Genomic DNA, 14,260 nt, shown 5'->3' with positions numbered 1-14,260 from the left:
TACTATGAATGCTGATTTTATTAGGAGGTGAGTCTGCTTTTATAGATCCAAGAAAAATAGCCTATAAAAATAAGTACCTCAAAGTAAAGTGGCTCTTAATATATCTCCTCTTCCTCCACACCACCCACTTTGGGAAGTATTGTTGGCTGATTGTATTCAGTTGAATATTCCATTGGAGCAAGTCTCTTGCTATTTGCTGCTTACAAGCAACGGTAACACTGCCCAGACACCACGGGCCTGGGCTCCATTGCTCTCCTGAGTGTTCACAGCTAAAGAGGCCTCAGGAAAGAAAGCTAACTTCTTTCAAGGTTTTATTTTAATTTAAAAGATAGTGGTGTTTGTGCAAAACTGTTGGCAGTTCTTGTAAAATGTCCCCTCCACATTCCCCCTAGGTGTTGAAATGCATGCCTTGGGTTGAGCTCTCCTGCAGGACTCCAGCACAGCACCCAGGTGACAGTTGCCATACCATGGAGCCCTCAAGACAGTCTCTGGGGGAAGAAAGGGGGCTGGCTCTCTGCAGCTGGAGCCTGAAGCCCCTTTTTGGGTCTGGAATGGCAGCACGCAGACTGCGTCTAGCCCTTGGGTTCCTGCTCTGCTGCCAGCAGAACCTTGTCTCTGCCTCATAGGGGCATCTTACAGCTGAGAAAGTTCTTCCGTCACCAGGAAAGTGCTTTTCCCCACCCACCAGGGACCCCCTGAGTGAGAATGGGTCATTCTGAGGCCAACTCTGGCTTCTTGGGCAGTGGGTTGCTTTGGTCACCAGTTCCCCAGTCACTTCTTTTGTCGTCAGGGGGGCCTGGCCATTGCTGGTGTTTTCGGCTCCCACGAGTCAGCACCTTCATTTCTCTGTGGTGCCTCCATATTGCGACCATGGGACTTGCTTATAGGCCACGATGCTGTAAGAATTTACAATAGAGAGTTACAAGAGACAGCTGTCATGGGGGACGTCATGTCTTTTTAGTCACTGAGAGACTGAGAGGTTATATCCATTTATGGCACCAGAATGCTGCCCTGAGTGGAGAGGGGTGATCCGAGGGAACTGCTCTCATTCTGGGTTCGTTCTCGTCCTGCAGGTACCGAGCCTGCCCCTGCTTCCCATAACACTGCCGCATCTGCATTTGGCTTTTCCTGGAATCCCTTTCCATCTCACTTCTGCCTGATAATGAATTCCCAGGTAGATCTCAAGATCAAGATTAGCCTTCGCTAATCCCAAGCAGAATCGGCTGCCTCAAAAAATCATAAATAAATAAATAAATAAATAAAAAGCAATGAAAGCCAAGTATGGGGTTTTGAGCAGGAGCTGACATGATCTGAGTTATACTTTAGGGAAATTTCTCTGGCTGCCTGGTGGGGAGAAGGTGGGAGGGGAACAAGAACAAGAGCAGATGTGTGGGGAATGGTTCAGAAGCTGACTCAGTCCTTGAGGTGCTTTGGACTAAGGATGGTAGCAGTGGAAATAAAGGATGACTTTGAGGCATATTTTGGAAGTAGAATCAAGGAATGAGGCCTGATGGGTTGGAAGAGGGGGAGATGAGTAAGAGGGGGATGCTGGGGACTCCAGCCTGGGCGGGTAGTGGTGCCAGTTAGTGAGGTGGGAGCAGGTTTAGGAGGGTATCAAGAACCCAATTTTGAACGTTTAAATGGTAACTGGAACATGTGGAAGTACTGTACATTGCTTCGAGAGAGAATGCAAAGTGAGAAGACAGCCCAGAGCAGAGCCCCAAAGAATACCAACATTTGGAGGTTTGTAGAAGAGAAGCCATGAGAGAGGTGGGAGAAAACCCAGCAGAAAGAGGTGTTGTGAAAGCCAAGTGACAAATACCTTCTGAGGAAGAGTGATCGACAGCATTAGGGGCTGCCGAGAGATCACGTGAGATGAGGTTGGCAGCACGTCAACTGATTCAGTGACGTAGAAGCCATTGGTGGCCCTGGCAGAGCAGTGCTGGCAGAGTCGGGGGGAGCAAATCAGGCTGGAGTGGGTTGGAAAGTGAGTGGGAGGTGAGGATGCGAGACAGCCTATGCAGGGCAGCCTTTGGAGAACTTGACCATGAAGAGGAGGAGAGAGAGGGTGGCAGGTCAGGTGTCAGTTCTGGTGGAAGAGTTCAGGAGAGAGCAGTCAAGCAGTGGAGCGAGCACCCTAAGGAGACAGGAGAAGCGGCACCCAGATACTGGGCAACTTTTCTGAGAATCAGTGCATGTGGCAGCTAAGAGAGACTGCCTGGGTTCAAATCCTGTCTCTGCTACTGCCTAGCGGCACATCCTTTGTTAGATTACATAATACTTTCAGTCTCTGTTTCCTCATCTGCAAAATGGGGATAATAGTAATTACCACGGAGGATTGCTTGGGAAGATTAGTTAAAATATATGAAATATTTAAAGTAGTGCCTGGCACACAGTAAGGGCTATTAAAGTGTCTGCTATTATTATCATTTAAAAAGAAGACGACGATGATGGGTGCAAGTGAATGTAGGTTTGTAGACTGGAAAAGATGAGTTCATTCTCTTCTGACGCCTTGTATTTTCTCTATGAAGCACGAGCATTAGCTGCGTGCATGTGTGTGAGGGGGTGAAGGGAGAAGGTTGGGGTGGGCAGAACCACACAATTATTTCCTTGGCATCTCCCTATTGCATGGAAAGAAGAGCAAACAGGAGAAGGCAGGTTTTCACAGCAGCACGAAATTGCCTCACTTTGGTACCGGGAAGGGGCATAATTGTGTAAAGGAAAATAAAAGTCTCAGAACCACCTGCCCCCCAACTGCTTATGCAAAAAGGAAGGTAAAGGCCTCAGGCACCTGTGAAGGACTCGCCCCACAGATCATTCATAAGGAAATTCCTCGCTGGCCTCCCATAAGCAAGGATGTGCAAGTTGGAACTTTGCTACGTTTAGCTCCTAAAACTAAAATCTGTTTGATTCCACACTAATAATGAATTACAAGTTTATCTTGCCAGGTGCAGAACAGAGACAAGATAGGATCAAACATTCTTCCATCTACCCAGGGACATCTACATAATTGATGCTTCCTTCACTCCCTTTTTCTCTTCTAACATTCCCCTTTTCTTATATAACATGTAGATTTTCCTGGGCTTCACAAGAAAGTAACCAATTGTGCCTAACTCCCCCTGCCCACTCCCCTTTTCCCTGTATGCCCTGTTCCCCTTAAATACTGAAGCTCCCAAATGCCCCTTTGGAAAACTAGCCACAGATTTGTCTGTAGTTTGTGTTTTTCCCAGGTGTGTCCTCAACTTTGGCTTAATAAACCTCCATTGCTTGAGATCTTTGCCTGAGTCACTTATTTTGCATGGACATACAATAGCATGAAATCGGCTCACTTTGGTACCAGGTAGGGGCATAGCCACAGCCCCTTGGATTGCAAACAGGTTGGCAGCTGTGGCCTAGGGACCTCTCCTGGCATCCAGGAAGAGGATGCAGACTGTGACCTGGTCCAGCCTCGGCCCTCTGAGCCCTCCTCTGCTCTGGTATGCCTTCCTGGGTTTTCATGTCATCGGAATGTAGCTTTTCTTTCTGTGGTTAGAAAACTCTACTGGTCTTTCCTGTTGCTCTCACTTAATGATTGACTGCACAGCCTTGACCTCTTCTAGCTGTAAGAATTTTTCAGGATCTCATTTATTTAGTGACCTTGTGGAAGGGAAAGGTAATAGAAACACTCCCTTTATACCAGAGGTTCTCAATCTTGGTCGTACATTCGAATCACCTGGAGAGCTTTTAAAAATTCCCATGCCCCGGCTGTGTCCCAGAGCAATTGAGTCAGAATCTCTGGAGGTGGGATCCCAATAGCAGTAATTTAAAAATCTTTCCCAGTGATTCCAGTGCACAAAGAATGTGGCTTTGTTTGCACATACGTATCTCTACTGCTAAATGTCTACAACAGAGGGGAACAGTAAGCACTCACTTAAGTGCCTTTCCGCATAAGCACTTGGTCGATTGCTTACGTGAATTCTCTCATTGCTTGCATTTGTCTGTGTCTTTGTGATACACACTAACTAGTAACACTTGTTTTCTTTTGTTTATTGGTTTTTGTTTGTTTGGGTTAAAGAGACTACTTTAACCAACTGCCAATGAGACAGGACTGGATCATTTTCAATTTTCGAACTACTAATCTTGGCAAACAGCTGAGGCTCCTGAGAAGTCTGCATGCATGCCAGCTCTCGCTAAGTCGGTCCAACCCAGCCAGCCAGGGCTCACGTGAAAACAGGAGCACGTGAAAAGGCCTAAGGGTTGGACAGTATGAGGACGGATCTTGCTCAGTCTCCACCTTACAAAGCGAGAGCTGGTCCCGCCTGTTGCTTGTACAAACTCTCTCAGCTATTTGATCTTCATACCTTATGTTTCTCAACTATGAAATAAAGCAAAGAACCATAATGATTGACAGCTCTATCCCCAGAGGCTTAACCTTCTATGCAGGCAAGGGCCTATATTATGATGTGATCTGAGAGTTCCAAAAAGGGCTTTGTCACTGTCCCTTCCAGCTTGTCTTCCATTATTTTCTACTCTGCTGCCTGTAATACCACCATAACTGATACATGGAGCCCTCATGTGCTGCTAAGCAGGTCCCTTGAAAATGTAAATCCCTTGTACTTTATTGTGGATATATTTATTCTATGGAGATATATATTTATATATATATATATTCCCTTCTCTTCTGCCAGCACCAATACAAGCATGAGAGAACCCCACTTCAGGGGAAGGGGTTAAAGGGCCTGACAGTCTAAACTGTGCTTTCCTATATGGGAACATCTAGCCACATGTGGCAACCGACCACACAATCCAGTGGCCAGGAGATTTCGGTGGCACTGAACACAGAGCCCTTTGAGGGCACAGAGAAGACACAGCACTCTGAAATGAGGCAGGATGACTTTGACCTAACGGAAGTGAAACGAAAGAGGTCTGAATGGTTCATGAGGGTTTCTGATCCCAGCCTCTCTTGATAAAGAAGTATATGAAGCTCCTATAAACAGTCATTACAAAACTGCCAGGAAGTGAGCCAGCTGGTTAGGGCCCTCTGTTTCGTACTTGCAATCTGGGGGAATTCCCAAATTGCCAGATTATGAGTTTGGGGAAACAGGAGGACTTTTTCATTGTGAGAGAGCCTACTCAGAAGCCACTGCATTTAAGTGCTGAAAATAAGTAATCCCATGCGGGTGGGCTGGAGATGGTCCAACATTCATGACCTAAGCACCAAAGCCCCAGCGCACACAGCTGCCCTCTTACCCGATCGGGATGATGGCCAGGAAGGAGAGGAAGGAGGAGAGAGCAAAGCAGGTGCCCACGAACGTCTCCATGGTGAGTTGATAGATCTTGTTATACATGGTAGATGTCAGCACGCCAGTCAGAGCCAGGGACAGCTGCAGTATGACGAATACCTTCCCTGTGGAAGGGACAGAGGTTACCAAGAAGTGTGCTGCTGTACCTTCCTGGTTACCCACTCGCTGAGTCTCTGGGGAGCTCTTCCCTCCACCTTCCAAGGATTTCTGCTCAATCTTCATGACTCAATTTTCCGGGAATTCTGCCTCGATCTAGTGGGATCTTCCTGAGACCACTGGGTGACAGCGTCTTCCTTTGACTGTGGCTTTTTAGTGACTGACTTTCTGAGTCCTTCCCACCCTCCTGTTTCCACTCTCTGCTCTGGCTGGAAACCAGTGTTCCTAGTGTATGCAAGGACGCTTCTGGAACTCTCTCAAATGCCTTCTGCAGGTCTGTGCCTCCAGCTGAGCCGTTCTGAAAAAACCCCGGGCAGAAGATCCTGGAGAGAGGCTGTCACTCACCGTAAGAGGAGCCCTTTATGAGCTTGGACATGGCTGATCGGATGGTTGTGATGGGGATGAGAGCGAACATCATGACAGCTCGAGCTGTGAAGAGATCACACAAGAACACTCCTCACTGTAGCCCAGCCTTGACAGAGGAGGAAATTAGAATAAAGCAAAAGCTTCCCTTAGCACCCCCTCTCCCCAGATTCCACATGCAGCTTGACCTGGAAGAAGTCATTTCTCTGCTGGCAGCCTAGCGCCCTCCCTTGACCAGTCTCTGAGTCTGAGCCCTGCTGTTGTGTATGCTGCATACGGATCTGCAAGGCAGTAGGGCACGGTTGACATGGTGACAGTTGGTGAAGGGTGTCTTTATTGGCAGACTTAAGTGATTTCTGGGGAAGTGGAGCTAGTGCCCCCAAAGTGACCAAGACCCCTCTCCCTGCTTACCCAGGAGAGAAGTGCCTATCCTCAACATTCATGAATACCTCTGGGAGACAGTCCCAGGGGCTTTTGCAAACTGCCTCCAGAAATGTGTCCCACTCACACAGCGGCCACATAGCCCTCAAGGTCATTGATTATCTAGATGCAGTGTGTGAGTGCGTGAGTGTGTGAGTGAGCGTGTGTGTGTGTGTGTGTGTGTGTGTGAGAGAGAGAGAGAGAGAGAGAGAGAGAGAGAGAGGTGGCGGGAAGAAAAGGGAAGGTGGAGGGTTGCATATGGCCAGTTTAACTGGGAACTGGCCAGGAGTTAGTTTGCCATTTTGTTAGGTGATTTTTTGAGATGTGTGACCTGGGCCAAGGGCAAGCCTCAGGTAGCTCCCTGGAGTTGTTCTTTATGGTATTTCTGTGACTATTTAATTAAAATGAACTAATATTTAAAATTCTGTTCCTTAGTTGCACTAGCCACATTTCAAGGCACGTTGGGCGAAAGAGCCCATTTGCTGGGCTCTTGAGCACTCCCCTTGGGGCTGGTGGCTACTGTATTGGACAGAACAGATACCACCATTGCCATCATCATAGAAAGTTCTGTTGGAGCACTGGTCTAGAGCTCTCTGCTTGTGGTTGTCTGACTTGTGTCCTCAGATGGAAACTTCATTCTGCTTCCTTGAGGGAATTTATTACATTGGTTGTGGAAGACATTTATTGAGAATTTTTATGGATTTAAAAGAAGCCCTTCCTTGGCCCCAAATGGTTACAATTAAGGGATCTTTTCAGTTGGATTATTTAATGTTTCGTCCCTTTAAAACTGGGGAGAAGAAACCCAACCCCATCTCTTCCATTCAAGGCCACCCTGAAGCCTCCCCTACTGACTCCAGGTACCACTGGCCATACCTCCTTGACCTCCTAGGGCCAGGGACACCACTCTGGTAACATTTCAATCAGCAGTACAGATAAGCTCAAGTGCACATAATCCTGTCTCCCTTGTGCCTCCTAAGTAGCAGGTTCAATTCCTGGAGCTGAGCTGGGACGCCCAGCCCACAGCATCCCTGGTGCCAGCCCCATGGCACAGAGGGCCAGCAACGTCCTGCCTCCCCAAGAATGCCCTACTCACCAATATAGAACATGTATGTCTCTTTCACAAAAGCCAAGAGGAGGGCTCCTGACCCAAAGGAGACCATCCCAATCATGATCATGGTGGTGTCCCGGAAGCAGCGGGAGAAGACCAGGACACCCAGGAAGCTGGTGATGAAGATGGTGTACCCTGCAGCCATACCATAGCCCACCTGCACTTGGTTCCATTTCAGAGGCTCCCTCAGCACAAAAAGGGGCAGCACGTCCACTGTGCCCACCACTGCCAGGTCATATATGATAGCACCCACAAAGAGCAGGGCAAGGATGGTTTTGGGGGGCTTTGCTTTTTCAGGAGATGGAAGGTGCCCCACTACACTCTGCTTGTCCAGCTGATCAGGATCTAGGGCGCGATATGTGCCAACGGTGCCAGACACGGTATCCACGGAGGGGAGCTCCTTGCTGGGCTTGGCCACCGACTCAGGGACCTTCAGCACCAGGAGGCTGTAGAAGAGGGCGAACGTGGCGCAGCTCACGCTGCAGGCCGTCAGTATCAGGCCCTGGCCAGAGTGCCCAGCCATCTGCTTGAAGAGATGCCCGGAGGCCATGCTCCCGCAGAACCCCGCCACGCCCAGGATCAGGTCGATAAGGATGAGGCGCACGGAGCGGCGGCCCTCGGAGGAGCCCAGGGATCCCAGCGCCATGACCCCGGACCAGAAGGCCGAGAAGCCGCCACACAGCCCGTTCAGCGCCGCCGCCCCGTACAGCATCTCCACCGGCCAGTCCAGCAGCACCTTGAGCAGCAGCCCGAGGCGGGGAGAGCAGGAAGCCCAGCAGCGACACGCAGATGGAGATCTTGCGGTGGTAGCGGTCGCTGAGCCAGCCCAGCCAGTAGGCGGACAGCAGGGGCGTCAGGCCCACCACGAGGTTGTAGATGATGTAGAAATTGGAGATGGCCCTCTGCTGTTGGTCTTCCAGAGCCCCCCGCGGCGACGGGCTGGCGCTGTGGTTGGAGGAGCCTCCGCCTCCGAAGGACGCCTTAAGCACGAGCAGTAGCCCCGTGTCGTAGAGCGAGGAGGCCACCTGGGTCGCGGCCACCACGGGCTCGATCCAGGTCCTCACCTGGAGGCGAGGCAGGCGGCCGCTCCACGGGCAGGTGACCCCGGGGCCCATGTGACCTCTCTGATAGGCGCTGGAGGGGCTTGCTGGCTGCAGCGACACGGCGATGCTCCCAAATTCGGCTGCTACGGAGGGTCCGGGCTGAGTCCGAGAGCGCGAGTGTGCGCCGTGCGCCCGGTTGCGCGCGGGAGAGCGCCGAGCGGAGCCAGGGCGCGGAGCGCGTGTGACAGCAGCCAGTCCAGCAGCCCAGTGACCTCCCCGGCCTCAGCCACTCCTCCTCGGGCCAGAAAAGGCCGCGCTCCGCCCCCGCCCTCGCCCCCGCGGGCCGCTCGGGGCTGGCGACGGCCCAGGGGAGCCAGGCGCGGGGCAGCGCACGGCGAGTCTCGGCTCCTGGCGCCCCCACCCCGGGCCGCCGCGTCACGCTGCTCCTGTGAGCGCGGCCGCCTGACGGGGCCGAATTTCCCCACAGCCGGGCGTGCCCGGACCTCCCGCGGATCGCCGGGGACCTCCTCCTGGGGCAGGAGCTCACCTGCCCAGGAAGCGTTTCCAAACTCTCTCGTCCCAGGAAGGCAGCTTTGGCCGAGGGGTGGGATGCCTAGGATTCTGCCGGGGATAAATCCTGGCGTGTGCGGCTTTATTTGGGGTTTTAATGCAATATGGAAGTAAAAACTCAGGAGCAGGGGCCTGCCTGCTCAAGGCAGGGGAGGCTTCAAGCCGATGGCCTTTCTCCAAGCCAGGGGCCTATCGGAAAAGAGTCCTGCCTTGGTGGGCGCCGGCCCCAGTCTAGGAGGCTCCTGCCTCAAACCCCAGGGCCAGGGGTGAGAAGGGGAGGTCCTCCCAGCCCTAGATGCCCCTCCAGATGATAAAACTGGACTTTCTGGCAGGGGGTCGAGCCCACTGGAAAGAGCAGAGTCACCAGGGTCATCTTGTCCTAAGGAAACTCCCCAGGACCCTTTCTGCTTCTTAGCGGCCACGCTCCTTCCCTCTTGTGGGCTCCCTGCTCTGGCTGGGCTGAGACTTCCACTTCCGCGGGCGGCCTTGCTTCCTCCTTTACCTACACACTTCTGCAAAGAGGGCCGGGGTCATGGGTGGTGCAGAGGCCAAAACATACCAAGGAGCAAGATCACCCCAGGGATGGAGACTCAAAGCACACAGCCTCTCTCCCTGTCCCTCTACCCTCAACCTGACGCAGCTGTGGCAGCTTGGATGAGCAAGAGCCCAAAGACACAAAAGACAGACTCAAGTCTGCAGGGAGAGTTTAAAAAGCCACAGGGATAATGTCCTTGTGTAGGCAGTAGGAACCAGATTCCAAATGATTTTGTGTAGCTATGTGCCATTTAGGTAGTTTTTAGGTGGGCTATAATCTCCTTCTCTTTTCATCCCTGCTCTGCCCAGCCCCCTTGTGTCCAGGCCTAGACAACTCTGCCTTCTGCAAAGAGAAAGACACACCTGGGCTCCCCGTTCAAAATGCGTCCTGTGGATCTGGCCCAGTGGCCCATTTCCCTCTGCCTCCCCCTCACCTTGGCCCACCTTGGGAGATACTGGTTTCACCCAACCCAAGTCTGGCTCTCCCACTCTCTTCCTAACTTTATTTTTCCTGAGGCTGCAGCCAGCAGTCCAGCCAGCCCGTTCCTGTGAGGGGGGTGGAGACTCCAGGGCATGGGTAGGTAATGGGACAGGTGGTATTCAGCCATCAGGTATGGCCATGAGAACAACCTGAACCGGATGGACCATTTTGGCCATTTGATCAAGGAGTCCGTCTATTCTTGGGGCTGCAGACAGTAGGGGGCATCCTCTGTCCTCTCTGGGAGGGTCTGTGGTATTTCAGTTCTTCCCACCCTCTTGTGAAGCCAGGGAAATGTGAAGGGTCTCTGAGAGATTCTTATCAGATCTAGGATAGTTCTAGTGGGAGCTGGGGACTCAGGATGCCAGCCAGCCCGGGGACCCTCCAGGCTTGAGACCTGAGACCTCTGGCCTAGAAATGAGCTGGACTCAGGGCAATCAGTGTCTCTCCCAGTTTTGGCTACTCTGGGTTGGATTATATTCTCACCATGTCCCCACTCCCCGCTCCATCTCTGAGCGCAGGGCCCCAACTGAGTTAGTGCCTGGCTATCCTCTGTGGCCCAGGCCACCAGCAAGTTGAGCTGTGACCCTAGCACTTCCAGATGTAGTGTGTAATCTAGTCTCTAGCTCACGGCTGGCTTCATGAAAGTGCAAAGGTTAAACTCTCTTGTCTTTCTATTGATAAAGTCACACTATTCCAGGAGAAAGGAATGAAAAAGAAAAACAAGTAGCAGCTGACATCTACTGTGCCCTTACATGTATTAAGCACTTTACATGAATTAATTAATCTTCCCAAGAAGTCTATGGGCCGATCTAGCACCCCATTTTACAGACTGGGAAACTGAGACCAGAGAAGCTAAGCAATGTGTGCAAGAGCACAAGGCTAGTAAATCTGGGAACCAGTATTTGGCACCAGTCTTTGAAGGCTGGCAGCTGTAGGGAAAATATAGGCAACAGAGAATTCTATTTGCGGGTGTCCTCTCAACCCACATAGGAATGTGGAGTGGAGCAGAAACAATGCAGTCATCATGGGATTATTGTTGATCAACAATGTATTATGTACACGAAAAGGAACAAGAGGAGTGAATGGTTTATTTGTTGTACCTATATCCCAGGCACTTTGCAATCACGTAGGGAATACTTTCATTTTCTGAACAGGTGGCTCCAAAATTCATCTTAGAAAGGAAGAGTTTTTGTTTGGAAAACACCTTTGATCAATGTTAGGAGGTGAAATCCTCAAGTCTGGGTTTCAACTGTGGAGGAGGTTCCAGAGAGCGGTGGAACCTTTGTGCGTGAGTCAGCAAGAGGAAATCTGAAGTTCCAGAGAGGGAAGGGAGAGAGAGAACAGAAGAGGGAGAAGGGAAGAGAAGAAAAACAGATGCGTGGGGAGGAATGAGACTAGGGAGGGGCTGTGGGTGGGAAGGGCCCGGACAAGAACTCCTGGTGTCAGGGTGGTCAGAAAGGACTTTGGAAGAACAAGAATGCCTAGCGTGGCTTTAAACAGCTTGCTGTACCGTGTGCATGTGACTCCTTCCTGGGACCTCCCCTCACCCCCTCAGTTCTTTGGAAAAGTCTACTCATGAATGTTTTGTGTGAGTGGCATTCTCTGTTTTTTAGTGTGGTGGAAACTGGTGAAGGAGCTGTGTGCTTCTTCTCTGATTGACATAATGCTGACCGGAGATCATGAGGAAGTGAAAGGAAGAGGAGGCCGTGAGACTACAAATCTCCAAAGGCATTGCTGAAATCTCAGGCTGTGGACTTTCACTGGTTGTGAGACTGGGGAGTTAAGCCATCTGACCCAGATCCTGAGGGGCAGAGAGTCCTCTCTCAGCTGATTTGCAAATTACACTGGTAGGGAAGGTGTTGTTCTCTTCAATGTTAGTATTTTAGGGACTGAGGTAAGCCTTTCCCCAAGATATTAGAAGCGAGGAAATAAGATGCCCCCCCCTAAACATAAAGATATAATAGAGCAAAGTAAAAATGTACAAACTTACCCAAGAAGACAGAGACGATCTTGTCAGGGAACACCCCAGCACTTTCTCTCAAGGGTTTTCCAGTGGCTGGTGCATTACTACATGTAAGCTGCAGCCCAAGTCCCCTTTCTCCTTTGGTTAATGTGAGTCTCTATCTGGAAAATGGCTTCCCTTTCCATGTGCTGATGAAATGATGTTTTTTATTGTCAGGCTGAGAGCCAGGCCCTATCCATAGTAAATTCATCAAAATAATGAATGCTACCCAGGGGAAATTGTTCCATTGGCATTTCCCCTCAGAGGCGGCACCCTGACATTGCTCAATTTTATACATGAGGAAATGGAGACTGAGGGTAGTGGGATGACTTGCACAAAGTCAACAGAGCCAGGTAGCTAGGCTTGTGTGACTTCAGAGTCTATGCTGTTTTTCCAGTGCTCCATTTCTAAGGTCATTGAATAGAAGTGGTACATTTTAAGAAGGAATTTGCTGTTGAACATTTTCTTTTTTTGAGACAGAGTCTCACTCTGTTGCCCAGGCTAGAGTGCCATGGCATCAGCCTAGCTCACAGCAACCTCAAACTCCTGGGCTTGAGCAATCCTCTGCCTCAGCCTCCCGAGTAGCTGGGACTATAGGCATGCGCCATCATGCCCGGCTAATTTTTTTATACATATATTTTTAGTTGTCCATATAATTTCTTTCTATTTTTCAGTAGAGATGGGACCTCGCTCTTGCTCAGGCTGGTCTTGAACTCCTGAGCTCAAACGATCCACCCGCCTCGGCCTCCCAGAGTGCTAGGATTACAGGCGTGGGCACTGCGCCCAGCCTGTTGTTGAACATTTTCTACCAAATACTGTGAGCCTATTTCTAAGATAATTTCAAACTCAGTGGTCCATTTGTCCATTCACTCATTCATCATCCATCCATTCCTCCACCCATCCATCCATCCACTTATCCATTCACCCATCAATCTCCCCATCCATCCACTCATTCATCCATCTGCCCATTCATCTATCTACCCATTCATCCACCCATCCTTCCACCTATCCATCCATCCATCCATCCATCCATCCATCCATCCATCCATCCATCCATAAGCATTTATTGAGTATCAGGCTCACTAGCAGGTACCGGGGATGCAAAAATCCTTTGCCCTTAAGAATCTTTCAGTCTGAAGGGTTATCAAAAGGCTCTAGTACTAACACTACAAGTTCTGTTTTACACGTGAAGTCACTGATTCCAGGCCATGCCTTCTCTTTTGTCAAAGACAGGCTTTACGACACTTCTTTTCCTCCCAGGCTCTGCTATCAATCTGAATGACCTCATGAACAACCTGCTCAACACTGTAAAAGAAAAAAGATATCAGTTGTTTTTGCTGTGCAGTACACATCATCAACTTTTCTTCTAGTAACAGCACCCGATTTTTCCTCTGATGAACCATCCTCTAATCTTCTCAGTTCATGTTTTCCAGATAGTTTGACTATACCCATAAGTAAGTATATTACGAGTGGATCTGAGACTCAGGTCTGTCCAATCACAGCATTGTGTGACTGTGATCACAGTAATTGATTGGTTCAGAGATGGAAATGTGACCCAGGTTTAGACCAATGAGAACAAGGCCTAGGACTTTGGCTTAAATAGTTGGAGAAGAAACACTTTTTCTTTTTTACTCGGGTGGATGAAGATGAGAGTCTGGAGTTGCTGGCAGCTGTTTGCTACGACTAGATAAAAGCTTGCCTGAGATTAGAGCCAACATAAAGAACCAAAAAATGGAGAGAGTCAAGATCCTCATGACACCACATAAGCTCATGGACTCAGCTGTGCCTGAAGCTAAGTCATCCCTTGACTTTTTTTTTTTTTCCAAAGCCTACAGCACCTGGTATTCCCAGACAGTCTCCCAGCCAAGTACTAACCAGGCCCGACATCCCTTGACTTTTTAATAACAAAAGCTACTGTGTTCCCTTTTTGTAATGCCAGTCTGATTTGGGTTTTCTATCAGTTGCAAATAAAGGCAAGAAATTTGATGGAATCAAACCCATGGCCTCTCATCTCTAGTGGTCTCCATGCTTCTTAAGTTACAAGCTCCCTTGGATCCTGAATCTGACTATTAACTGCAGCTGGAGGTGTCCAAAGTCATTAATTCGAACATCCCACTCTCTGACTACAGCCTCCTCTCCTTCTGTGCTGTTTGTTCATCTACTTCCACTTCAATGATTCTTTGATCTTGTTAGGACCCAGTGACCCTTATATTAATACATGATTTTCCAAACCAGTAGCTTTTTCCTTTCTTCTTTTCCTTTGCTGTCTTATCTATAGCTGAGAACTGTTGGGGGAAGTCT

The 14,260-nt window shown here is 49.8% G+C and overlaps 1 protein-coding gene across 1 annotated transcript; it reads right to left on the bottom strand.

The window, feature by feature from the left end:
* Positions 1-8,661, bottom strand: SLC46A2 (solute carrier family 46 member 2). Its single transcript, XM_045563608.1, is given in 5 exon segments — positions 1-896; positions 5,230-5,386; positions 5,784-5,867; positions 7,315-8,086; positions 8,088-8,661. Coding segments are annotated over 5 exon segments (1,428 nt in total). The 5' UTR covers positions 8,445-8,661; the 3' UTR covers positions 1-838.
* Between the last annotated feature and the right edge of the window lie 5,599 nt (positions 8,662-14,260).

This window comes from Lemur catta, chromosome 10 (genome assembly GCF_020740605.2).
Source record: "Lemur catta isolate mLemCat1 chromosome 10, mLemCat1.pri, whole genome shotgun sequence".
Classification (NCBI taxonomy): Eukaryota; Metazoa; Chordata; class Mammalia; order Primates; family Lemuridae; genus Lemur; species Lemur catta.
This window is presented reverse-complemented; position numbering and strand designations above follow the sequence as displayed.